We start from the raw sequence: 26,469 nt of genomic DNA, 5'->3' as shown, positions 1-26,469 counted from the left end.
GCAGTGAATAGCTTCACTGAAACACTGCAGAACTTTCCAGAGGTCAAATCCTCCATCTCAGCCCAGCTCATTAAGGCTACACTTTAGCAATTATGTAAAATAAGCATGTCTACTTTTGGAAGGCCTAACTGAGTTAGTGCTATCCCTGCTATGTTAATGATCATAACAGGACAAAATGACTGCTTCCAAACCCAAAGAAGATTTGATTACGGTACCGGACAGACCACAGTCTCCAGATTAAACTGATATGATAAGTCCTCAGCAGAAAAAATAAAAAGCAACCTTTGGCCAAGCTCTGTCAAATGCAAGCCAAGAGTGTGTTTAAAAAATTCGAGTCAATTTGAATTGCAGCACATCTCTCTCATGCTGAGGTGAAGGTCTTGAGATGATTTATAGATGTGTTTATTGACAACGGCATGCATTGATGACAAATTGATTTTTCACTTCTTTTTAACTGTGTTTGGCCTGTCTTGCTCTGTTAGTGCAGCGTGTGATTCATGAGCATGCTGGGTCGTCTGAATGGAGCTTTTTTTAAAAATATAATTTCCTCTAGCGAGTTTTTTCGCTTCCCTTCAGTAAATAACTCAAAATGTGGCTCACTTCAACCACACTCAGTATCTCACACACTGGAGTCTTTTATTGCTTGTAACTTGAAACATGTGCATGTGCGAAATGGGGAATGAGCTGGAAAATGGTGTCATGGTGTCCATTCATCTCCCATCCAATATGTCTCGGGTCCCGCATTCAGAGTTCATTTGTTGATGCGGTTGTTCAGTCAGGCCTCAGTAAGTGCAGACAAGCCACACATCTAAAGAACTTTGCCAACCCAGGTCTTCTTTCTTTTCTCCGAACCAGGCAGGAGCCTTAATACAAAACGGAATGAGGTCATTTTAATGCAGATGAAGTTGCTCCTTTTCAAATGAAGTCGTGGTCACAGAGTGTACGCTTCTTTGTTAAAACTGATTGGTCTATTCAGTCACTCTTTTAGCAATCCACTTCTGATGGTGATGAAGCAAGGTTTATTGTGAGGAACTAAGTGAACTCTGATGTGGAGGAGACTTTATTTTGTGCCCTCTCTGTCTCTTTTTCTTACTTTTCTTCTTTGCTCTCTTCTAGATATAAGTCCTCCGGCTCAGGGTGTCGACCACAGGCATGTGCAGAAGGAGCTTGGCGAGGTCATCGTTAGGTTGCACAACCCTGTTGTCCTGAGTCCCACAACCATACAGGTCACATGGACGGTGAGTTCAGCTTGACTCTTAAGATAGAGAATACCATTATATTAAACCATTTGAGCATATTGGCTGGATTTCTTTCAAAAACATAGGAAGAGGAATATGAGCAGCTTAACAAGAAGTATCCCAAAAATTAGCAAGAAAGGAGTAAAAAGTTATTTTTAAAAAATCCTAAAAATAAGAAGAAAAAAGGGAAAATTAAAGAACTAGGAATTATAGTTTTTCTGACATTTTCTGTCAGTTTTTTGATAATATTGAATAATGCCCCTCAAATCATTTTCAGGTCATTTTCTTGTCATCTTTTACAAATTGTTTGCAATTTGCGGAACATTCCTGACCACCACATTGCCTTTTACCCAGGGTTTGTATAAAATATCAAATTAATTTCCTCTGGTGTCAGAGGTTTAAATGCTAATGTAAGGCGTCTGAATGCAGCACAGCAAAACTGATGGCAATCCAGGTGTTAAAGGGTTAACTTATTATATACTTTCAGTAAGTACATCAGCTTCATACATTCAGCTTCAGTCTCTGCAGTGGAAGAACATAGATGTATAAATTCATATGTGTAGATTTCAGAGTGCATACAGACTGCTTGTCCCCCTAAATATTTACCACAGATGCATTTGTCTTCTGCAGTTAAAACATGACAGTAGAGAACTTTTATTTTGACAAAATTAAAGACATTTACACTTAAAATTGATACAGAAAAGATGCAGATTGTTAAACACTTTCACCAGAATGCAGGATTTTTTATTGTCTGACGCTCAAATTTTTCTGGTGGAGGACCACCCAACCTCTGTTTTATATATCCCCCCCAAATGTTTTAACAAAACCAGCCCCTTTGTATAAGTTTGATTTGTTTGTGGTTTTCTTGTCTCTCTGCATTCTTTTTACATCTTAGATTTTTTAAAAATTGAGTCATAAAGTCAAGATAGATTAAATCAAAGATTTGGCTTTGAAGCTAGAAAGGTGCACCTCAAGGCTACCATTTGTTTTGTGTCAGGAAATTTCAGTCCAGTTGTTCCCTAAGTGTGCAGCTTTGAAATAGTGTAATTGCTGACTTAAAAGTAACTGAACATCAAATAGCTGAAAAAATGTTTCTCTTAACCACACTGAACATGAAAAGAGATGTCAGAGACATCTGGTTGCTCATCAATCTTCCACATGTCTTCAGCTGCTTGCCTCTCAAAACAAAGACTTTGTGCAGATAAAATTAGATTGAAATTAATGTTTGTGGTTGAGATGCAGTTTGTGAATATGAGTTTTCCTGTTCTCCTACTGTCATGAGATGATGCATTAATCTTCTTTTATGCTCATTCATGCAAGCAATACAAATGTGCACCTGCTATTCAACCATACATGTGCACATATTATGGTGTTTGTCTCACAGCAAGAATCATAATATGTCCCAAAATTAGGCAGTTTTATCAAATGGGAAAAAAAATTAAAAACAGCTACAGTATTGTTTAAACTGTTTTCTTTATTTAATCATGTGCTAATGAGGACAAAACAGCTATATATAGTATTTAGGTTGTAGTTAAATTTAATTTGTTATAAACATATAAACATCACAGTAGCATTAGAAATGTACATGTATGCGCAAGAACCAGATGCCCTGTGTTTAGCATTTCTAGCTAAACACTAATTTGCAATATGTGTGCACAGGAAGTTTTTTTTCAAAGGAGAAACATAATACTGAAAATAAAATAAAATGCATTCACAAGCATATACACTCAAAAAAAGCATCTGTAAATCCATGCACAAACTACATCCACAAATATCACAAATACATTCCCAAAGTTACATCCTCAAGTAAACACAAAAAAATACATCCCCAAATCCAAACACAGAAATACATCCACACAATTTACAAAATACAGGTGTGTTACTGTGGTATTAAGTATGACAATTTAATATCTCTATTAAAAACAATAAAATTGTTTTTGATTTTGTTGGTTGACAGATCCACAGTTTTGCTCCTTTAACGGAGAGGACTGATTGTGCAAATGAGGTTTTGCATGATGTAATGCGACATTTACAGTTTGTAGTAGCCCGTGCGTTGATTTTGCTGGTGTCTTGTAACAAGACAGGTGGTTATATAATATTAGTGCTCATTTATTTTGCTCATGTTGCTATAAATCAATCAGGTATTTACAGTATACACCTATCATTCAGTGGCATGTGTTGCCTGTTTCCATTTTCAAATGAACCACATTAGCAGTTTTCATGATGACATGTTTATTGACCCCTGTAATAACTCTCACCCCGAGACTTGCTGGCTAATTTAATGCTAAAGCAGTGCTTTATGATTGTAATGCACAATCAACGCAAAACATGGCTACCTAATCAATCAGGGGCCCTTTCAGTAAACAGAGGGGCCACTCTCAGAGAGCTTTTATGTTCCCAAATCATTCCATTAATAAAAGTCACGCACCAAGCAGGGGATCCATTTTGCTGATTTACTCCAGCTACACTTGTGAAAAACAGCTGCTTAATATCCCACTTGAAAGCCCTGCTCACTTCTTCTACTGTTAACAAGCCATTACAATGAGTTATGCGCCTGCTCCCCTTCTGCATAAATTCAGCATTTTCTGTCTCGCTAAATGTCTCGCCAAGTTTTAAGGGAGGGGTCCTTTGTGGGTAGCAGGGGGCTATCACACTCCCGGTCTCTCTGTCTTTTCTATGGGACATATCTGCCGTTATCACCTCTGCTTTGTATCCTCCTCGTGTCCCCGGGGTGTCTGTATTTGTCGCTGCATGACAATCTCATACGCACAGCCCATCGTAGATGTGGTGGGAGCTGCTTTCCAGTGTCACAAGTTCGTATTTATAATACATATGAGACATGCATATGTCCTTTTAGGTGGCATTATGGAAAGTGTTTTTAATAGAGGCGGGAACACTTTTGGCTGGGAGCTGTGTGTATGAGGTAATGTCAGGGTGTTAATTGAGCTAAGTGTGTCATAGCAGGTGATAAAAGGCCCGTTAACTGAGTAACAGCCTCTTAAGTGTCATGAATGCAGTCCTGTGAGGAGGAAATACATCAGCGACAAACAGCTTTTTATATCATCCAGTTGCTGGCCCAAGATAGCATCTACCAATCTCCTCTGCACACTTTCTTTCTGCACTGAAATACAGCAGTAATCTTATCTTTGTTCACTTTCTCAGGTGGATCGTCAGTCCCAGTTCATCCAGGGTTACAGAGTTCTGTACAGGCAGACATCAGGACTGCCGTCACCAGGAACTTGGCAGACGCAGGATGTGAAGGTCTCTTCTGAGCGCAGTGTCGTCCTCTCTACGCTCAAAAAGGGCATTGTGTATGAAATCAAGGTCCGTCCATATTTCAACGAGTTTCAAGGCATGGACAGCGAATCCCGAACGGCACGGACAACTGAGGAAGGTATGAAGAAGAACATGCTGAGTATTTGTAGATAGAGTCCTCTTTTACCAATACTAGTTCGCCTTTGAATCTGCCTAAAATGCTGGATCAGGTTTCAGCAAGTATGTGAGTCTATGAACAGATCCATTACCATGAAATTTAATTAGAAACTTAAATCCCCTGAGGTTGTCAATGTTGAATACAGCAACCAAGTCCCCTATTTATACTGTTTTTAGAATATGTCCATTATGCTGCAGTCCAAAAACATACTTAAAAGGTCACATATTGCGAAAATTCAGATTTCCTTATCTTGATAAAATAAAGCAGGTATATGTGCTATTTAAACACAGTGAAAGTATCAAAACACTCAATCCAAGGAGAAACGCAGTCTGTATTCAGAAAAGGTGCTTTTAAATGAGACGCCAGGATTTCAGTGAAGTGGCGATGTCACAGAAATACCATAGAGATTTAAAATTTGAAACATAAGCCTTCTTTACAAGTTCTTTTCTATTTCCTGTAGGAATGTTTTGCAGTGTATGTGAATGACAACACCTGACAGGAAGTAAACATGGACCCAAGCAGTCACCTAGTAATGCAATTTCATTGAAACGGTTGCTAAAGATATTTTTGCGTATTTTGTAAGTGCTTTACAGTGATTTAAAATGCTGCTACAGTGCGTCACAGTCATTCTGCCAGCGGACACCAGGAGTGCAGATCTGGAAGACCCAGAAACACTGACCAACAGAACAAAGTGGGCTTTTTCGGGAGAGGGGCTTTAAGAGACAGGCGCTAAAACGGCACTTTTCAGACAGAGGGTGAATAAAGGTATATTCAGGTAGACATTATGAGGAAAATAAAATCTTTTTTGAATATTTTAGCATGTAAACATGTTGTAGTAGAAACCCACAATACGAGTATGAACTCGTACTTGGCATAATGTGGGAACTTCAAATGACCTCTGCTTTGTTACCCAAAGAGTGAACCGAAATAATGACTAGTACTATGAGATTGTAATAAATGATGTGAAGATTTTAATTTGGGCACTTGGTTTTGCCTCTTGACACAGAAAAGGGTTAGTAGTATACAGCTGTTATTTTCAGTGGCATCAGATTTGTACTCGGTATCAGCCAATACGCAAATCCAGGTATTGGGATCAGCATCAGAAAGCAAAAAATGCATCACAGCACCTCTTTTTGTAGATTATATCAAGAGCAATATTACAGAGTGAGTCCAATAATTGTGAATCCACAGAAAATGTGGGATGACGGGTGACACATGACCCCGTAGGCTGCTTTCATGTTGGTTTTTGTTATAATTTTGCAGGCGCTTGTACCCCTCCCTTTGATACTGAGAGTTGAGGAAATATGTACGAATATGTGTGCATGCATTTTTGTGCTTGTCTGTCTGACCTTCCTGCTGTGCTTTTTTTTGTTTATGATTGGTGGTGTTAGTGCCATACTTCTTCTAATCCATCACCCAGCAGCCACAGGCCTGAGCTGTGATTGGACACAGCGCACACTTCCTCCTGTAAAGAAGATCTGTCGCCCAAAGCTTGATTCATACAGGCTATGACAAGGCCACGGAGCAGTGTGGCACAATATCACACACAAACAAACACACACTGGTCCGTGTTGGGATGAATTTACCATGTTGACCTATGCCAACAAAGAAATGCATCCAGCAGCACTGCAGCAGCCTCGCTTCAACCTTCTGGTCTAATAACTAAAGTTAAAATATGATCTAAACCGAAATAAAGACACACAGTACATGCATGCAACATAACAAAGAGACAAATCCCGACTGCATATACTGGAGACAAAGCCCATCTTGCCACAACATATTTAGGCCTGCATGTATAGGAGACAGTTCACATCCTGTCCGTGTGACAGGCCCATTTATTTTCCCTTTTCTCAGAGGGACCATATCTCCTGTGGCCAGCCAGTGCACAAAACACCGTAGTGGAACTGCCATCACATTACAGCTGTCCCCAGCACACTCTCACACACACAGAAAACACATACATGCCAGCACACTACTTGTCCCGAAGGCCTTGAGAACCTGCATGTCCAGGCTATTACCGATGCTGATAACGGTCCCTGCTTCTGCTCTATCTGCATCCCCGTCCCTCAGAGAGTTCCACCACTTTCTATTTCTGTCACAGCCGCTCTGCTCCGTCTGGTCATAGCTGATACACCGTCAGACACACAGCTCTAGGCTCCTCCGAGACCCTGGGACTACTAAGAAGGGCAGCAAGATGGATGGAGAAGTCTCGGTCAGAGGGTGATTAAAACTTAGGTTGTCCATTAGCTAACACAATTAGAGAATCCTCGGAGCACGTCCAGACGGATGCAGAGCTTCGGTATGCTCAGCGCTCCGATTCTGTGTCCATCTTTGTTGTCTCGCTCCTCCTTTTTCACACATTCTCTCACTCTCCATCTGGACTGTTGATTCCCACTGAATAATTGTCTAAGAAGACATCAAGGAGGCCCATCTTTTATGCAAAATGATGCTTATTTAGGGGGAAAGGAAAACAGTAATGTTTGTATAAATGTTCATTTATAGTGGACAAATGTTCATTTATGTTGATAGATGTCTCTGGGGAAGGTCCACAAGTTTCCTCCCACACCACCCACTGCTTTACATTAGCTGCTGGCTTCTGATATGATATGTTTGTATTCCTTCATCATGCAGCACAGTCTGAGAGATGGGGGGGGGGGGGGGGGTCACATTCCTGCCTGCCATACATCACTCTGCTAATGGCTCTATTAGGACAGCCTCCGGGGCCTCAATTGAAAAATGTGTATTGTTTAGCACAAATATGCATGATAATAAGCTGCTAAATCATTCATAACATTAACTTTGAACGACATTGTCTCTGATTGCTGCCGCGCATCAACCCGGCACTTTGTCACCTGGATATAACACAGCGTTGGAGAGCCGTGAGCATGATGGTTGATCAGATGCTCCCTGGGTAGATTGCTTCTAATCTGGCCAAGGTGTTGGGTTCATCACTGCACCCATTCATCTTCCGCCATGCCAGGGTCCTCTGGCTCTCTGGGGGCCGGTGTGGCCAATCGCACTGAGGGATGAGCACAGATTTACAGGGTGACACGTGCCATTTTGGATGGAGGCGAGGTGAGGGAGAGGCAGCCCAGGAGTAATTGACCTGTCAGTATTCTGCCATGGTGCCGCTCCCCTGCCAGCCACTGCGGAAATGAGAAAACATTATTTTTAAAACGTTATTTCCAGTTGGGCCAACAGTTATTTATTTTTCCTCTGTTACTCCTTGTGGGGTCAGAAGATTGGTGCCATCAGAATAACAACAGAGTGAGGTTTATGAAACGGACATGTCTTGTTTCTATCCACTCTCTGTCTGCCTGTGGATTGAGGCAATTCATTTAGATGTGCCTTGCTCTGAAGCTAGCCTCTGATCCTTACCTACTGGCTTTAGTTTCATCTGGCTAGTCGATGGAATCAGTCGATATGTTTACCGAGACCTTGTTTCCTTCCACTAAAATGTATTTTTTTCATATTTCCTTCTCGTCTGTGCTTCATCCTATAAGCCTTTTGACCCGGGTGCCACTCTGGCTCACACAGTCTTAGCTTGACTAAGAGCACTTGCCTGACTGTGCCAGGCCGTCATTCCACAAATCAATACCGGCATTGTCTGTGCAAATCCACCAGGCTGGAGCAGAGGATGGGATATTAAATCATAGTGAAACGTTAAAGATAGGCTATAGCCATGTCAGACCTGCCCTGGTCTTCATGTAAATCCCTTTCTAATGAGACATCTTGACAGCCTTCAGCCACCTGTGCCATCCCTGAAGAATAACAATCCTTGAAAAAGTGTGTGCGTGTGTGTCACTTTTTGTGCGTACATATTTATGAGCTCCTGTTCAGACATGTTCAGATACACAATACTGCTGTGCATCCTATTATTCTTGTTTCTCAGGATTAAATACTCTTCTGCTGCCTCAACTGCAGAATCTTGGGTTTGATTGCTGTGTTTTGCCTTCTCTTTCAGCTCCCAGTGCCCCTCCTCAGCAGGTAACAGTCCTGACTGTGGGGAACCAGAACAGCACTTCCATTAGCATCTCCTGGGACCCCCCTCCACCGGACCACCAGAACGGCATCATCCAGGAGTACAAGGTTTGTCTCAGCATGTCAGCATGGATTCTCATTTAACTAAGCCAAAGCACTCAGTTGCATCTCCATTTTTCCCTCTCTGCTTTAGATCTGGTGTCTTGGAAATGAGACACGTTTCCATGTGAATAAGACAGTGGATGCAGCCATACGCTCAGTGGTGGTGGGCGGGCTGCAGGTGGGAGTGGTGTACCGGGTGGAGGTGGCTGCCAGCACAAGTGCAGGCGTCGGAGTCAAGAGTGAACCTCAGTCTATTATCATTGGTAAGACGGAAAGCATTCACAACTTTTCAACAACCAATTTTTAGTGGATAGTAGGGGTTCCCAAGGGCATGGAAAACCCATGGAATTTCACAATCACATATTCCAGGCCTGGAAAAGTCATGGAATTTTTCAAAATCATCAAAAGTTTCATAAAAATTTTGATGTCTATAATGATTTTACAAGAACTGTGGATATGTCTAGAAAAATTCTGGGCAAATTGGGCAAGAAATAAAAAATCTTTATTATGAGTGCTTGAAATGTCATGGAAAAGTTTGAAAACTTAAAATGGGTGGGAACACTGGATAGTTCAGATTTTTTGAAGTGGGGTTTTATGAGTTTGGAGAGGCAGGCTGGATTTTGACATGGAAGTTTACTGCTGATGATGAGGGTCAGCAACAAAATTAGGCACCCAAACAATCCCACTTGGAAAAATCAATATCATTTCGAGTGTATGCTCTATTGAGTGTATTTTACTGCTTCATCTTAATGTCAGACAGTGATTGGGATTTGAATGGGAAAATGAAGCCATTATATCTCTCTCTTCAAAGCCAGACTCTGTTGAGAAAACAGTGATTGAACAGGAGCTGCCCTGATCAGTTACGCTTTTTTGTATCATTATGTGACTTTGGTGTTTTAAAAGGTTAGTTCTGATCCACCAGCGCCACACAACCTAACTAACTGATCAAAGCAGCAGTAGACCAGCAGCTGCTGTTTTCAGCTAGCTTAAAATTGTGTTTTTCTCAATGGTATCTGGTGATTTTGACAGCAGCATAAATGGGGAACTGAAACTGTTAATGGCTTTCTGTCGAAACAGACTATCTGAAGAAAAGGTAAAGCACTGAAAATACTCTAAATAAAGCATATACCTAAACTGGTATTGATATTTTTAGGTATGACTTTTTTTAGGTGGCTTAAATACATTTTGTTGCTGACCCCAATCCACAGCAGTACATTGCTTAGCTTTCGTGTTAGGCTCCAGCCGCTTATCTAAACTGGTGGTGCGCCGACTGTTATCCACTGTATGTAATATGCTGACTGTGGATAAATACTCCATCCAAATCCGCTACAAAAAACTTGTACTGTCCCTTTAAGTTTTTCTTCTGTGAACATCAGTGTTCACAAAGAATACTCTTAGTTGATGATTTCAGCAAAAGAACAAATAGTGTGAATGTTTTCATTAAATACTCAGAATTCTCAAATGGATAATATTGCTAAAATACAACTATTTTGATATGTGGCCTGACCACATATGATTTATGTGGAACTGAGACAGATTGTGCCTGATTTGACCCATAACTGATGGCTTGGCCTGTAGCATGTTCTTATTTCCCCAGTGTCACTCACATAATCCATCTCCGAGAGCACAGCTCCGAGCTTGCAGTTATAATATCTTGTGCGTGTCTGTGGATGTGGGTGTGTCCTCATGTGGGCACACAATAATATAAAGAGTATTTTTGCAGCTTTGCATGCATGCACATATAATACCCAATGTTTCTGTCTTTATGTGAATGGGAATTTTCTCCTGTCGGTGTGGAAACATGTGCATGAGCTCTGAGTCTCATCATGCTTCAAGAAATAGTGTCAAGCAGACTAGTCAGGGTGAGCTGCGATTGGCGATCAATACAGACCAGGATTTGCTCCTCTCATTTCACATGGTGTGTTTTACCAGCAATGGACTGAATTAGGAGCTGAGCTAAGCAAACAACCTGCTCACCTGGGGGTTTTGTTATAAGCTTTTAGGCTTTGTCTTTCAGTCTCTATATAATATTTCACTGCACACCCTTTAGATCCGTGTCCTGCTCCCGTGGTCAGTATTTCTGCTGAGTTCATCACACCGACTTTCTTTGAGCTCAATCTCGGCCTAACCCCAACTTCATGTACGTGTTATTTCTGCTCAGTGAAAAACATTTTCAAGCCCTTCAGTATTACAGGGGCGATTGTGATAACTTCAACCCACCTTGCTGTAGGTGTGGGCAACTTATTGATTATACTCAAAATATCATGGCTTGTTGATTAAAGTGGGATGTCTAAAATGTCTACATCGTGAATATCAAGTTTGTCAGATCATTTTTGAAGCCATCGGCATGAGATTCACTTTGGTGTTTTGGGTCTAGCGCTTTCTCCTTAGCTTTCTTGACAGAGGAAAAAAGCCTCACAAACATGATTCGTCGGGCACGTATGTGCGTTTGTTTTTGTATCTGCATGGCTCTAGAATGTGACTATTTAGTCACATTTTACCAGCATGGAACAGCAGTGCAGCTTGCAAATATTATTAATATATGAGTTGGAATGCTGTTAGTTTGTTTCCAGCTCACAATGAATAAATCCTCACGTCTAAAGGTGCCACAGTAACAGTTAAACTTTCTGCTAACTGTTAAAACCAAATTGTTGACTGGTAGTTTCAAGGTAACCTCAAAAACATCAACCCCTCCAGCCCAAGACGAGCCGGTTGCTCCAAAATAAAAGCACCTTTGGTTCCACTGTGATATATGTCATTATACTGATACTTTATAATAACAGAATTTCTATTTTAACTTAATTAAAACAGTATTTAATTAAATGTATTTGTAACACTAGTTTATTTAACTTTATTATAACAGTACTTTAGTTAATGTTATGATATTACACTTAAACTATAATATTAAGACTAGTTTATTTATTATTTTAGTAGTCTGCAGTACTTTAGAGGAGATATAAAAATATCAAGATGTATATCACTGTATATTACTTCCTAAGAAATAGGGAAGGAAGGGAGGAAGGGACGAACGGACTAATGAAGGAATGGGAACGAGGGAAAAACTGGATTTTGTTCTTTAAATCCTTTAAGTTGTAAAAAAGAGACCTAGATTTTTCTTGTGTAAAGCAGGCTCCATTTTTAAAGTGGTATGTTAACAGCATTTATTTCTGCCTTTCAATACTTCAATACATATAATATCATAAAATTACTTTGAATACTTAAGTACAGTAAATATTCGATACTTTTAGACTTTCAATCAAATAATACTCTAATAGGTGACTTCTATACTGAAGTCATTTGCTAGTTAGAAATCTGTACTTTTACACAAGTATGGCTGTCAGGTACTTCATCCACCACTGTGGATGTTGTATATAGTGATATAGCCTAAAAATATTGTGCCATTTCACCCAGTTCTACTTCCAAGCAGCAAAACATGCACACCAGCCCTGTCATTTCCTGTAGCTATCCTCCCAGCATCACATTAATATAATCTGTTTATCCCTGTGCCCTCAGGTAAGGAGTTCCGGGACGTGATTATACATGGAAACCGGAACAACAGCATCACAGAGCAGATCACTGATGTGGTGAAACAGCCTGCCTTTATCGCTGGTATCGGTGGGGCCTGCTGGGTCATCCTGATGGGCTTCAGCATTTGGCTCTACTGGAGGAGAAAGAAGAGAAAGGGCCTGAGCAACTACGCAGGTTAGACTGATCATAGTCTCATAGTCACCTATGCACATTCACACTGACATTCTGCTCTTGTGCCTTAGCAAACTGTGGAGAGTTCTACCATTCAACAAATATTTTTTACTATCATTTTCCAGTCTTAATCAGTACAGTTTTGTAGAAGTTGCTAGCAGGGAAGTTGAGTTGGCTACGGTGTGAAAGCTCAACAGGGAGACAGATGTCAGGGTGAATCATTTCCAGAGGCCTACACTTTTTGACAAATCCACCCACGGTGTTGGTTAATAGCCCAGGGTGGTGGAGCTGAGTGGGCAGACTGGACTCTCTGCTGGTCACTGAAGCTGGAGTTTGTCCAGCTCTCCTCCCACACACTGACCCTGACATCTTACTGAGTGACCCCCAGTCAATACAAGCAACCGCCAAGTCCATATGCACTGCCAAGGGTGCAAGATTTAATTAGAGTGCAGAAAATGGAAATGAACTGACACATTAGCGGTGCAGTCAGTGCAACACAATCTTCTGCAGAAATTCAAGGGGAAACATATTTATTTAGCCATTTTTTCTTATGATTTTTGAACAAGTCAAAAGGAGCATGTACATTGGCAGCTACTATAGGCTGTTTAATTTGCTCTTCATCTCTGTTTGTTACATTTACGTGTTGTGTGTTCTCTTTGGTTTGTGCCACCGTCTTTACACCTCTGTGACCTCTGAGCTGGCTGCTTTCCTGGCTGTCTCTCTGCACACTGGTTGATGATGTGGTCTCACATTCTGTGCCCCCTCAGCACCTCTCGGCTCAAACCCGTCCCCAGTGTGCAGATACCCCTAAAGCACCGCTTATCTCTGCAGGCTTTTAACACACAACTTCTCTGTCTTCTTGTTTTGCAGTTCAGTCCTTCACCTTCACCCCTGCAGGTACTGTTCATTTGTCCTGTCTCCTCACCCCACCTCTGCGCAGATTCATCTCCTGCCCGTTTATAGTATATATGCTTGGATTGTCAGACTCATGGTCATGGCTAATGTGAATCTAAACTTCATATCTATGAAGGCAATTTAACTAAGAAAGAGAGGCAAACTCAAAAAGAAATCTAGATTTGCCATTGGCCATGATCAGAGCTCTGCAACCTTCAGCCCAATTTTCCTGCAAAACCTACAGCTGTATTATTGTGTTGTATCTGTGTGTATTTCTGTTGTGGCTACCTTGAATGAAGTTTCATCCTGTCTTGTGTATCTTTTTTACATCTTGTGGTGCAGGGTACCCGCCCATTTTCCCCTTCCTCCAATAATCTTATTCATCTTTGTTTTCTTTAAAAGGATCACAGTGTAATTTATTTGCTCTCCATAGGTGTCAGATAGACAGCTGAGTGGTGTATTTGATTGTTTTTTACTCCTCCTTCTGTTCTGTTTTTGTGCTCTGTACTTGTGACAATTCCCCCCCACTTTGACAATACATATTTGGCTACCTTGGCTAAATTTTGGTTTGTTGGCTAACTAAAGACATTTTCATGGGTGTAACAGTGTTACTCTCGCAGCAACTGCATTTACATGCAAAAAATATTCTGTTTTTTTGCCCTTATTCTGAAAAGGACAATATTCCTCATGAACTGTTTACATGCATAATGAAAGATAATATTCCACTAATATTCCCATTTACATGCCGTCGTTCATACTCCAACTAATTTGTCCAAACGTGTTGTTTATCACGTCAAAAAATAAAAAAGTCGAACAACTGGAGGTGCTTTTGCCATTTCACAGTTTGGCATCAAAACAGGATTTTTCAAAAATTTCAACTGGATGCAATTTTTTTTTTTTTCTAAGAAGGGCTTTTATTGCCTTTAATTGACAGGACAGTGTGAGCATGAAAGGGGGAGAGAGACGTGCAGCAAAGGGCAGAGGCTGGACTTGAACCCCGAGGCCACTGCGGCGAGGACACAGTCTCTGTATATTGGGCACTGCTCTATCCACTGAGCCACCAGGCGCCCCACTGTATGCGATTTTGTCTGACTGTACAAACACAGCCTCCATTATTCTTTCTTTCAACCACCTTCCGCACAGGGTCAGAGTTGTGATACTTGGGCATATCCAAAACCCTGTAGATGCTTAATTTGGAAAAGACCTAATTTAGAATAACTTAACAAATTATGCTGTTTACATGACCTGAATCAAATTCAGAATATTGTCATATTCAGAATAATAGTGGAATATTAATGTGCATGTTAACATCTGTCCTTTGCTGAATCAAGCCTTAGCAGCACCAACACTGTACAAATCTTTTATCTGACTGACAGATGAGTAGCCTATCAAATACACTAAGAATATTAATATGAAAATGATGCCTGGAGGCCTCTGCACAGTTCCTGGTACAATGAGTCAGAGGTCAACACATTGCCCCCCAATCTGTTTCCTGAAATTTACTGACAACCTTAACATTTTTTTTGTAAAGTATCTGTGTAGTTACATGTTCCCTATGGAGCCTACAGCCAAAAACCCAATTTACTCTGACCTCTCCACAGCAGCTGTAGCAACAGATTATGGAACACATTAATATGTTAGTAAAACTTGTCTGAGTTAAACTCTAAGCAGAGAAGCCAGAGAGGACACAGGTGATTTAACTAAAAGAGTTTTGAATGGCAAATACCAAACAAGGTCAAATATAGCAGAGATTATAGAGTTAGGGCGAGGTGATATTTAGAACACGAGCCAGAGTGCGGATGAAGAGTCTCACAGCGCTGCTCTCCTCTGTATTGACAATTAGTTGATGTATCGAGAGTGTCCTGTCTCAGCCTCCTAAAGCTGTCAGTGCAGGAGAGGTAAATCACTACACTATTGAGGCGCGTGTCCAGCAGGGAGGAGATTTGATGGAATTTTTATACGCTGATTATGCCCCCCCACACCCCCGCCTCCCCCCGCCCCTTAATGCTTATTAAAGGGGATTAATCTGTATTCATATTGGAGAAAGTGCTTATCAGTAAGACGGAGGCGAGAAGCACAGCTATGCTGCCATGTCACTCCGGCTAACATAAAAGTGTGTTCCACAGCAGCCCAGAAATGTGCCTGAGCACAGATAGGGACTTCAGAGGCCTCTCTGCTGCACAGCCTCCCCCTCGCCTCCACCTCCTTCTCCTGTCAGTCCTCTCTCAAACAGCGGAGAATTCTCTAATGCAAGTTTGTTGGTGGCGGAACAAAGAGAAATGGCTTTAGCTATGACTGAATAAAGGATGCCAACTCTGTCTGGAGCTGTCAAAGCTATATTTTATTCAGGCAGACCTGCAATGTTGGTTTTATCTGAGTAAAGCCTTTATTAGCAGTCACTTGCTGCTATTCAGTTGCTTAATGCAGTAAATAAACTGTTCCAACATGCATACTAGACAAGTTTTAAATTGGGCTCCTCTTGTTTAAAATCCTAAAATTCTGTTCACAAGAGAGAAAAGTGGATTAAGTCAGTTTAGGTAAAGTTGATGAGGCATTAAAATGTCCTGTTAGCAGCCTCTGTAATCTGTGGTGGTAGTTTCCTCTCCCTGTCATCTGTGCTACTACGTCACCCGAAGAAAACCCCCTCCCTCATCGATGTCTGGGCTTGTTGTGGAATCAACCTGAATAAAAACTGAAAAGAGAGGAGGAATGTTCAGCCTCCCTCTCTCTTTAATCTCCATCTGTGGAACAAATGAGCCAAATTACTAACAGCTCTCCTTCTCGCTCTTGAGTAAACCAGCTCTCTTTTCCCCCCCTTCCTCTCTTTTTTCCCCCCTCGTCAGTATGAGGTGATTTCCAAAACTCTTCCCTGTGTTTCCTGTGATCCAATGAAGTTCTTACATGCTTAGAAGTCTCGATCCTGCTTTGTCATCATGGTCGTTGAACAGAGATGAAATGGATCCTTCGCAGCCATCTCTCACTTTGAGCCATGGAGTTTTACTAGCCGCTGACAAAGAGCGACCCTTGTTATCTATAGATCACTGTAATAGAACAGGCCACATGCATGGCTTCTGGGGAGCCCCGTTCACTGAAGGATCAGTAACTCAGCCTCCATGCTCGTAGACAGAAAACTCAACGTGATTAATGAGCCCTCTGCCTTTTCTAATCATTTTTTGGCTGAGATTTAATCACAAATCTGATAATAACTCAGCAGCAAAATAAGAAAGATGAAATGAGTTTTGCCTCTCATCAGGCATCTTGTCCTTGAGGAGCACATGACGTCTCCACTTATGCAAAGCAAAGCTAAGCAATATGAAATTCTCATCATTGCCCTTTCTTGTAATTTTCATGAAAGGCATTGGACGCAGAGGGATCTCTGAGTGAATCCATCAGTTATCTGGTTGTGTAAAAAAAGAGTAGATGAATACATAGCTGTTAAAGCACAAGGGCAAACCCGACAATACTGAAAACACCATGTATCTTATCTTGATCATGGAGATAAAGCCTGCTTGATTTCTTTGTATTATGCTAGAAAAGTAACCATATGGCTTTGTCTTTTTTTTCTCTATCTTTTTCCTCTTTCTTTTTTTTCCAATTTTAGTGACATTCCAGAGAGTCGATGGCGGTCTGATGAGCAATGGAAGGTAAGTGTCCTTCAAGAAACAAAACAACGTCGATCAGTATTTGAGTGCAATATCACAAGAGACCAATACAAATCTTCTCGTCATCTTTATTTCATTCTTTCTGTTGTATGCTTTACATGTCTTAACAACACAAGACTCCAAAGTCATGCATTAAAGGGGACTTATTATGTTCATTTTCAGGATCAGATATTTTTTCCTGAATATTGTCAGGTATTTTGCATTTCAAGGACTTGTATTTTGGGTTTCTACTACTATCACACTTACATGATCTAATGGTCAAAAAAGTGTTATTCTCCTGGTATTGTCTGTGCTAGAACACCTGTATTTACCCTTTGACTAAAATGCTCCATTTAGTGCCGGCCTCTTTAAAATCACAAATAAAAGCCTTAAAACATAATCATACATGTTTCAGCAGAAATATGATACACATTTTGGGGACAAAGTAGCAACATCTGCAGCAAGGATAACATGCTGTCCTGATGTTAGCTAGTAGCTACATGTAGCAGTGTACTTGCAGCCAGGGAATTACTGTGTATAGCAGAACCTTGTCTAGCTAATATCTCCCATAAAAGCTTAAAAAACTATACATGTTCCAGCAGGAATATAATTCGAAATCTGAGAGAAATGAACAACATCAGGAGCCAAGATTACATGCTAGCATTCCCTGATGCTAGCACGATGCTACATGTAGCAGTGTACTTGCAGATGGGGAATGACTGTGTATTGCTGCAATTTCTCATGTTAAAAATCACTAATAACAGGTTCTAAACACAACTGATCTAGCAATAGTATGATCTGAATTTGGAAGAGAAATTAACATCAGCAGGATTACATGTTTCCCTGATGTTAGCATGTAGCATCATGGAGTAGTGAAGGCTTCGTAATGTAAAGGAGCAGAGAAAATCTGTAGCGATCTGATGTCACCTTGTAGACAAACAGTCTGAAACTTTCGCTTTTTGCTCACAGAGATTATTTTTCCATATGTTTACCTCATTATTTAAAGCTTTACCTACTTTTAATGTGAAAATCCAACATTGCAACATTGTGTATGGCAGAAAATAAAGAAAAGCACAATAGATCCCCTTTAAGTCTACAGCAAGCTGCTTTTGATTTCAACACTGATAAATGACTGATAGATTGATAGATAACCAATACCTGTTTGTGTGGCTGCCATGCAAACTGGCGTGCAAATATACATTTCTACCACATCTCCGTTCATGCATCGATAGATGAACTCATAAATCTCCTCAACAGAATTAACAGAAACAATTTAAGCAGAGAGTGCTTTTATTTTGTCATTTATCTTCCGCTGCCGGCTACAGGCAACCCAGAAGCCCTCTGGAGTGATAAATTTGCCTGTCACCTTGCGTAGGCGGCTGGGATCTGAGCACATGTAATAATGTAAAAATAATTACCCAGGGGAGAGGTGTGTGGAGGTACCCCACTTGCACCCCCATACAGCCTGCTCCATTTCACTGTGTGTTAGTGAAAGAGAGAGGGGCTACAGAGAATAGGGCACATCTCAATGACACCAGTTACTGAGCCTATGTGGGTATTCAAGAGACTCCCTTGAGAATCGCGAGCTTCTGTCTATCTACTGCTTATCACACCTGACTAGGTAAAGTCTCAAGATCTCAAACACTCAGCGTGAGATTGCCAACTAAATCTGACCCCGTGTGTCTCTGGGCTTTTGGGAATGTCTCTATTCTGCAGTCTGGTTACAGCATTTTTCCATATATATGCTATTTTTCTCCCCTTACTGTGTGCGTATGACTGGATGCCACAATGGACAATTTTGCCTATATTGTTCTGTGAGATGCCAACATGCTCTCAGTGAATTAGCCATGCCACTTGCCATGCCTTTTCTCATCTACTTTCTGCTGTAGTGTTTTTCCTTCAATTTTCCACATAAGTGGTTCTGATTCTCACTTCAGCGAATAGGATTTGAAATGTCTGTATTTGTGGTGCTCTATATTTGTCATATCTTTAGTCAGTGGCAGCCACAATTTTCACAACACTGAAATGGGAGGCAGTCTGGAACTCTAACATGAGCCTCTGATCTGTTAGTCACTCCAGTGCCATCAAATCCCAGATGTTGCAACTTGCCCATCTGCCCTTTGAGTGAGAATGTGTTGACGAGTATCAGAGGAAAATTTGTTCATTTGTTACATGAGATGTTTATTGCATTAATTAGACAATAGCAAATAAAGCTGTGTCTGTTTCCAGTTTCTCATTGGCTCCTGCCAAATTGCCCTGACTGAACAATTAAACTTAATCGATCACAAAATAAATGATTCATGGAAGATGAATAGGCTGCAGATTGGTAGATCTGGACGATTTGACTGCTCAATTGAAATTGATAAAAGCCGATAAGGGTTCATTTCTTATCCCCCTGCCAATAGGGAGATGGTAATTAGGAGGTAGTAATAACTTCTTATCTTGGCGCTGATCAATATTTTAGCAAAGCAGATTCACTCCTATAGGCAGGGAGAATGGGCTGCAATGAACAGGTTTCACAAACACTGTTGCTATGGAGATTCTTTTGCATCCCAGGATGTGAAAATGAAAGCATGTTCCCTGAGAGTTAATCTAGCAAGTAATCTGTGTTTCCCATTGCTCTGAATGTTAGCTAATGTCTAGACTTTTAATCCAAATTCCATTCACTGGTCTGCAGGACCATAAACATCTGATTTATGAAGTTGCTCTGGAATTAATATCTCTTTCTCGGCTTATTTATGAGGAGCTCAGTGTCACGCATCTTAGGCAGTATTTATGGTTTCCTACCCATCACACGTAACTGAAATGTCTAACAGGAAGAGGAAATCAAATTTTATCTGCCAAGGTTGCCATCCATCGTGGGCTGGGCAGGGATTAAAAGTTAGGAGTTGACTTTTCATTAGATGTATGACCCAGTGTCCACCCCCCACACGCTCCCCATTACCCCCCACCATCTCACACACAGTCACACACATATATAACAAATATCCCCAGTAGAAATCAGTCTTATTCTAATTATCCTTAGCAGGAGTACTGCTGTGTGATAAATACAAGGACAATGCAGCCATTTCCACTGTCAGCTCCTTGTCTTTCAAATGGTCTTTCTCTAGTGGGCTGGGGGATGACTTGTTGGAAAACACAGGACAAATCAGGTGAGACATAGGCAGTGGTCTTGCAATCTGCATTTCCATCAAAGACTTTTGGTATAGTATCTTTGAAACCAAAAGTAATACCTACGAACAGGTACTAGATCTCTTTAGCGTTTCCACCCCAGACAGTGGATTGTTGGGTTGTTGCTCCACCTTGTAGTACTGGATATGTGTGCTAGGTACCCCAAGCAGAAAATGATGAAAAATGGGGATGGTTCCAAAGGTGTTGAAGATACCATCCACAACAATTTACAGTGGAAGCACAAAAGAAATGCGTACCGAACTAAACTGAAGTGTACCAACCTGCTGGTGGAAACGCCCCTTTACTTCCGAAAATGCACATTTGTGGTGCAGTCTTACTGGAGTACAGTAAACAAAAGAGAGCAATGCCCTCTTCATTTCCAGCTGCTTGGAGGTTTAAGTCTGACAGATGGTAAGCGCTCAGGAAGCAGGGGATTGAAAGAGGAGGTGAATAAAAGGAAATAAAGGAAAATAGGGTTAGGGGAAGATGGTATGGCAAAGAGAGTGATGGCAGTGGGGGAACATGGCAGCCAGAAACAGAGGTAGAAGGACGGCGAGAGATGTATTACCCTATAAAAGTGCATGTGTCTGATGCACAGCCATCAATTTGAATGACTTGTCTCCCCCGAGGGCCTGTTTTGGCATTCAGGAACCACAGCGAGGGCTCTTAGCTTGCCAGTGCTGCAGTTCATTTGGACTCCCCCCTCTATGGAACAGCTCTTCTCATTAGAACCTGTGGCTGAGGGAGAGACTGACTGCAGCACGCCCATTACCTGCCCTTGTCCTCGGGGCTTGACTCTCTCCCAGTCCCTCAGAGCCAACACGTCACCCTGCTGGAGCTGAGACAAAAAGCCCCATCAGGCAGCCAGGCTGCTAACTACTGCGCTCTGCAGTTTCTCAGAGTGCACATGTGTATCTGTAGTCTGCTACATACAGCACTGCCGGGCACTGACAGCGGGGCGTGCTGTGTTTCGGAGAAGGCAATGCTGTGTTTCATCACACGCTGTGTTTGTCTGACCATTACGGAGAGTTATTTCTCAGGAAAAAAAAAAACAAAAGAGATAGCGAAACATTTCTGATGCCAGGTTTTTTGTCTTCTTAAAATGTTTTTATTTTGTTTCCTTTCTCTACTGAAGTAAACTAGCATTCTTACATTCTAAAGTTTTCATTGCAATTTATCCCTTTGAAACCTGGATCAACACCAGTTTTCCTGTGCTGCATTCTGACGCTTTTCATAAGTGTTTTGGCCCTTTGAAGACAGCGCAGATTGGTTTGATTTCTTTCCAAAACATAGGGAAAAAAGGAAATGACTACCTTGGCAAGGAATGGCCCAAAAATTGCAAGAAATTGGTAAACAGTGACAATAAAATAATCCTAAAATTAAATAAAATTATATCTCTAATTGTAGTAATTTTATATTTCAAATTATTTTAAAGACAAAATAAAAAAAAAATGTAAAAAAAAAAAAAATGTAATTATTTTTTCCAGCTCACTTTTGGATCATTTTACTGTTTGTTTGGGTTCTTTGTTTTTTTGTTTTGTTTTTTGTTCTTTTTTACTTTTTTGTGCTTATTTTCAGATAATTTTCTTGTAATTTTTTTACTTTTTTTTTGCTAATTTAGGGGCCATTTCTTTAACTTCTCCCCATGTTTGTGCATGGAATCAAAGGATTAATCTTTTTAAATCCAAAGTCAATGGAAACATCTATTTATCCATAAAGTGACACTTAAACAAAGGCATTTGACTTCATCTCTCATTCTCATTTAACTCCATCTGTGTTATCCATGGTAACGAGCCTCAGACGTGATTGTACAGTAAAATGGCCTTAATGGCCTCCCAGCAGTCACCCATGACAGGTTAAAGTCTTAATGGCTGCTTTTTATGGTTCTCGCCCCCTCAGGAGGGCCACAACACCTGTTAAATGGAGCTGCCCTCTCCCATATGCAGGCATCCCACAAGTGGGTCGGGGGCATCATGGTGGATCTAGGGCCGAGGGTTTGACGTCTCATCAAATAAGATTAAAACTGTCTGGACATCACCACAAGGGGCTGATGGGAAAACACAGCAGAATATGCGAGATATTAATGAATAAGGAAATGTATACATGTGGGTGCCAGCGTGCGCTGCTGCACATGTGTGCAGAGAGCAAATGCATGCATTAGTGTCTCCACGGTGTGCTTTCGCATTAATAACTCAGGGATTGTGACAAAGACACAGCAGGAGAAACAGAGAGATAAAGGGCTGTGTTTGCCTGAAGGAATTCCAACTTTGTGAGAGACGAAATGTATCTCTGCACTGTATTTCCCTCCCCTATTTCAAAAGTGTTTCATTAGCCTTAAGACACTTACTGCATGCTTATCTCACACAAACACACATTGTTGTGCACAGACTAACATTTAAACATATATTTAATGTTTTTGTCTGCACATTTTCTGCTGATTCCTGTCATGTGTAGGGCTGTACCCAACTCAGAATGTTGCCAGTTGCATCAGATTTGGCTGTTCAATATGAATATTCTGTGATTTTTTTTTTCTTTTCCATATAAGTTTTAAAGTTTGGGGTAAAAGTGCATTCACTTATGATAGTAAACAACCTAACTGCACTAACAACGGATCTAAAATGTTCAACAACATTTTTTAACAGACAGTTGCTATCAGACAAAAGACAGAAACTGTATATTATTAAGTTGCTGTAAATTCACCATTTCTAAGCAGAAGAGAGAAGAAAATGTTATCTCAGAGCCGTATAGTGCAGTCTTTCTCTTTTGTTTCCCTTGTACCAAAGAGTATCAGAAAAGTTTAGAGCGTTCATTCAGTAGCAAAATCTGGGGACCAAAACGTCCCCAGAAGTAACCTGCACAGCACACTGACTAGAAAAAAACAAACAAAACAATTGCTAGATTTGAGGCAATCTCAGTCGACTGAGGGACTATTCAAATCTCTGACTTTCAAGGGGCAGCCTTAGTTATGTGATGATTTTTGAAATTCAGTAATTTGGAGTGCTGGTATTAATGCAATTTCAAAGCTTGGGTTTAATTTAGTTTTTCACTCTGTGTTTCCTCCTAGCCGACCAGGCCTGCTGAATGCCAGTGACCCAGGTTACCCCTGGTTAGCGGACTCTTGGCCAGCCACCAGCCTGCCTGTCAACAGCAGCTCCGGGGGACCCAATGACCTGAGTAACTTTGGCCGAGGAGGTAAGAGCCCCGGTTCTGTCCCAAGCGCTTTGAGAAAGAGAGCAGAGATGAAAGATGATGTCAGCCTTCCTCTCTGTTCTACCAGAGCTCCTGTTGTTCATCATGTACATATATGCATGCAAGATGTATACACATATGCATATTGCATGCATGTTTGGGGATAAATTTATATATCACTTCAGAGGACAGCTCAAGCATTAACAGCAGGGCCTCCACTGTCACCAGGCTGAGTAATGGCAAATAGTCCAGCTTGGTGTCACAGCCCATACCTCAGAGCAAGAGAATGTGAGGGGAGAGACGGGCAGAGGAGCAGGGGGTGGGCGGGTGTTTGAAAGGATGGTCTTGAGCAGCCAGTCGTGAAGGACAGGCGCAGCTTGACTGGCGCAGATGCGGACACTTCCGCCATGGCTCTACATCATCTCCCCTTCACTGGGCATGCAAGCCATGCACCACCGAGAGAGTCTGGTTGCTTTTTCCCCATCTCTCTCTCTCGCACTCTCTCTCTCTCTCTCTCTCTCTCTTTCCCTCCCTTCCTGTGTCATCACACACACATGCAGAGCAGCACCATTATCCCTCAAGTATATGTTCGGAGAAAGGAGGGGAGTGAGATATCCACACATGTGGAGGGGGAAACGGGACACCTCAACTGGGAGGCTGGGGGTTGGAGTGCATGAAGAACTGGGATGAGTTTTTTTAAATGAGATGAACCTGTTAAGTTGTTTCTCAAGATGTGAGTTGACCAAGCACAAAGACCAAGACTGTAATTTTATAACACTCCAGGACCAAATGCATTAGAGTTGTAGGCCACTTAAAGGTCCAGTGTGTAGGATTTTGGGGATATATTTGCATATAATGTCTGGATTCTGAATGATCACAGAAATAAAGGGAGCACATCTGCAATGTGCTGAACACTGTAGGATAAACACTGATTTGTAATATGACAATGCTTTATTAATGTGTTTCCCAGTTTTAATCACCTGGGTTGTTTGTTTTGGAGAGGAAAATATCTCTGCAGATAATTTTGCTCCCAGAAAAAAAGATCTCCTGAACAATGAATATTAAAAGAATGCTAACCGGAAGAGTTTTCAGCATGTTGCAATCTGCAGTCGTTACCACTAGATGTCACTAAATTCCCCTAAATTTCACAAAGTGGACTTTTAAGGGATATTCCTCTCATCAAGTGTGTTTTCAAACACTCTGGGGTTACAACTGATCTTAACATGTGTTTTAAAGCAGTGGCTCCGAAATGGTAGGTCAGGGGTTCATTCTAAATGGACCGCAAGTGACTCATGAACGTGTGTAAAAAAAAAAAAAAAAAAAACCAACTTCATTTTTCTGACATTTCGGCTAATTCTTGCAATATGTTTTTTTGGTGTGTTCTAAGCCCAGGTGTTGTTTACATTTTGTGTGATAAAATTGAATATGTGATCATTTATCTAATGTGTGGACCATGAACTAATGACCAAGGAGATATTCGAACCCTGTGGCTGGACCAGTTGGGATCTGCTGTTTTGGAGGGCTGTTTTTCTATAAATTTGCTCCCTTCCTCTTTTCCAGATATCCCCACTGGGCAAGGGGATAAGACGGGCACCATGCTCTCTGACGGAGCTATCTACAGCAGCATAGACTTCACCACCAAAGCCAACTACAACAGCCCTGGACAAACATCCCAAGCTACTCCCTATGCCACCACCCAGATTCTGCACTCCAGCAGCATCCATGAGCTGGCGGTAGACCTGCCCGAGGCCCAATGGAAGGCCTCGCTCCAGGCCAAGCAGGAAATGGCAAACCTGGGGTACTCTCTGCCCGACAAGAACTCCTGCAACAACAGTAAGATACACCGAGAAGCGGGAATGTTGTTGCCCTCGTGTGTGAGGTTCAGCATAGATTATGTACAATAGCATCCTCTAGAGATTATCCTTTGACATCAAAAACAGAGTGAGATCACAAGGCACACATTAACAGATGTAACAAGGCCATGTGGAGTCAAAACTTTTCCACCATAAGTCTCTGAGGCCTTGCTAAACCCACTGTGGTTTAAGGGAGGTTGTCTTAAAAAGAGTCATTTTCCCCCAGTGGACATCATCTTGGTTTCTCTCCAAGGTTGAATAAACATCTCATGAAGGAGCAGTGCAGTTAAGTCGTCCATCCATTTTCTTGCCGGGTTTTCATGATCGCACTGCCCCTCCTTCAGTTTCAGTGTAATCGCCAATCCATTTTAGACTAATGTTTAAGAAAATAATCCGAATTAATTACCGTGGATTTGATGTGGGATTTTTTAAAGCCGAGTGGAGTTTCATACTTTAGGTGTAATGAGTATTCCTCGGCTGTGTTCTAATGCATATTTATGACCTAATTTTCCAACAGTCTAAAACAGATTAATTATAGTTTTTACATAGTCCTTTTAATGCAATGAATCTTTAAAAACTACTTTTCTGATTCTCCCTATCATTATTTTAAGAAGTATGATCACATGTGATTATGAATGATTAAAATCTCTCTGAAAGAGGACAAATATTGAATTAAAATCTCTACCACTGAATCATTTAGCCGATTGGAAATTTAATCAAAGATTAGCACTGTGTTTTTCAGATAAACAACAAACCAAATTTGTCTGCTGCATACAAATCAGAAAGCGAATCAAAGGTTAAATACATGCACCTTCTTGAATGTGTGTATCCTGATTTTGTCCTGCTTGCTTATTGCTCTAACTGCATGTCTGCATGTGCTTGTGCTAACTGCCAATCACCTGATGCCACTGTAATTTTTGCCCTTTAACCCCCACTGTAGCCCTCCTTTTCATTCCTGACTACCGATTGGCCGATGGATTGTCTAATAGAATCCCACACAACCAATCACAAGATTTCAGCACCACCAGCTCTCACAACAGCTCAGAGCGAAGCGGCAGTCTCTCAGGTTGGTTTACACAGCGGAGAATTTTCATAAAACAAACTGGGACACTCTCTGGGGCTCTGCAGCTTGACTCGATGATTGACTGATATCTTAATTGCTTTACTGATATTTTATTTGCATGTACTAACCTGACATTTAAGAAAAAAATATATAAGCACAGTCCCTCTCCCTCACAAGAGATGCTTTGCTCCCTCAGCTCCCACTG

The 26,469-nt window shown here is 41.2% G+C and overlaps 1 protein-coding gene across 2 annotated transcripts in view; it reads left to right on the top strand.

The window, feature by feature from the left end:
• The window catches only part of robo2 (roundabout, axon guidance receptor, homolog 2 (Drosophila)), a 350,439-nt gene that overhangs the window by 296,440 nt on the left and 27,530 nt on the right, over nt 1-26,469 (top strand). For both annotated transcript variants that reach the window (XM_042486274.1, XM_042486273.1), the window contains exons 14-22: nt 1,117-1,238; nt 4,401-4,632; nt 8,636-8,760; nt 8,846-9,017; nt 12,268-12,456; nt 16,949-16,991; nt 23,224-23,351; nt 24,909-25,181; nt 26,142-26,267. In XM_042486274.1, coding sequence (XP_042342208.1) covers nt 1,117-1,238; nt 4,401-4,632; nt 8,636-8,760; nt 8,846-9,017; nt 12,268-12,456; nt 16,949-16,991; nt 23,224-23,351; nt 24,909-25,181; nt 26,142-26,267 — 1,410 coding nt within the window. The remainder of the gene's footprint in view (nt 1-1,116; nt 1,239-4,400; nt 4,633-8,635; nt 8,761-8,845; nt 9,018-12,267; nt 12,457-16,948; nt 16,992-23,223; nt 23,352-24,908; nt 25,182-26,141; nt 26,268-26,469) is intronic.

This window comes from Plectropomus leopardus, chromosome 5 (genome assembly GCF_008729295.1).
Source record: "Plectropomus leopardus isolate mb chromosome 5, YSFRI_Pleo_2.0, whole genome shotgun sequence".
Taxonomy (NCBI): Eukaryota; Metazoa; Chordata; class Actinopteri; order Perciformes; family Serranidae; genus Plectropomus; species Plectropomus leopardus.
The sequence above is the reverse complement of the archived record's forward strand: the minus strand, read 5'-3'. Positions and strand labels throughout refer to the sequence as shown.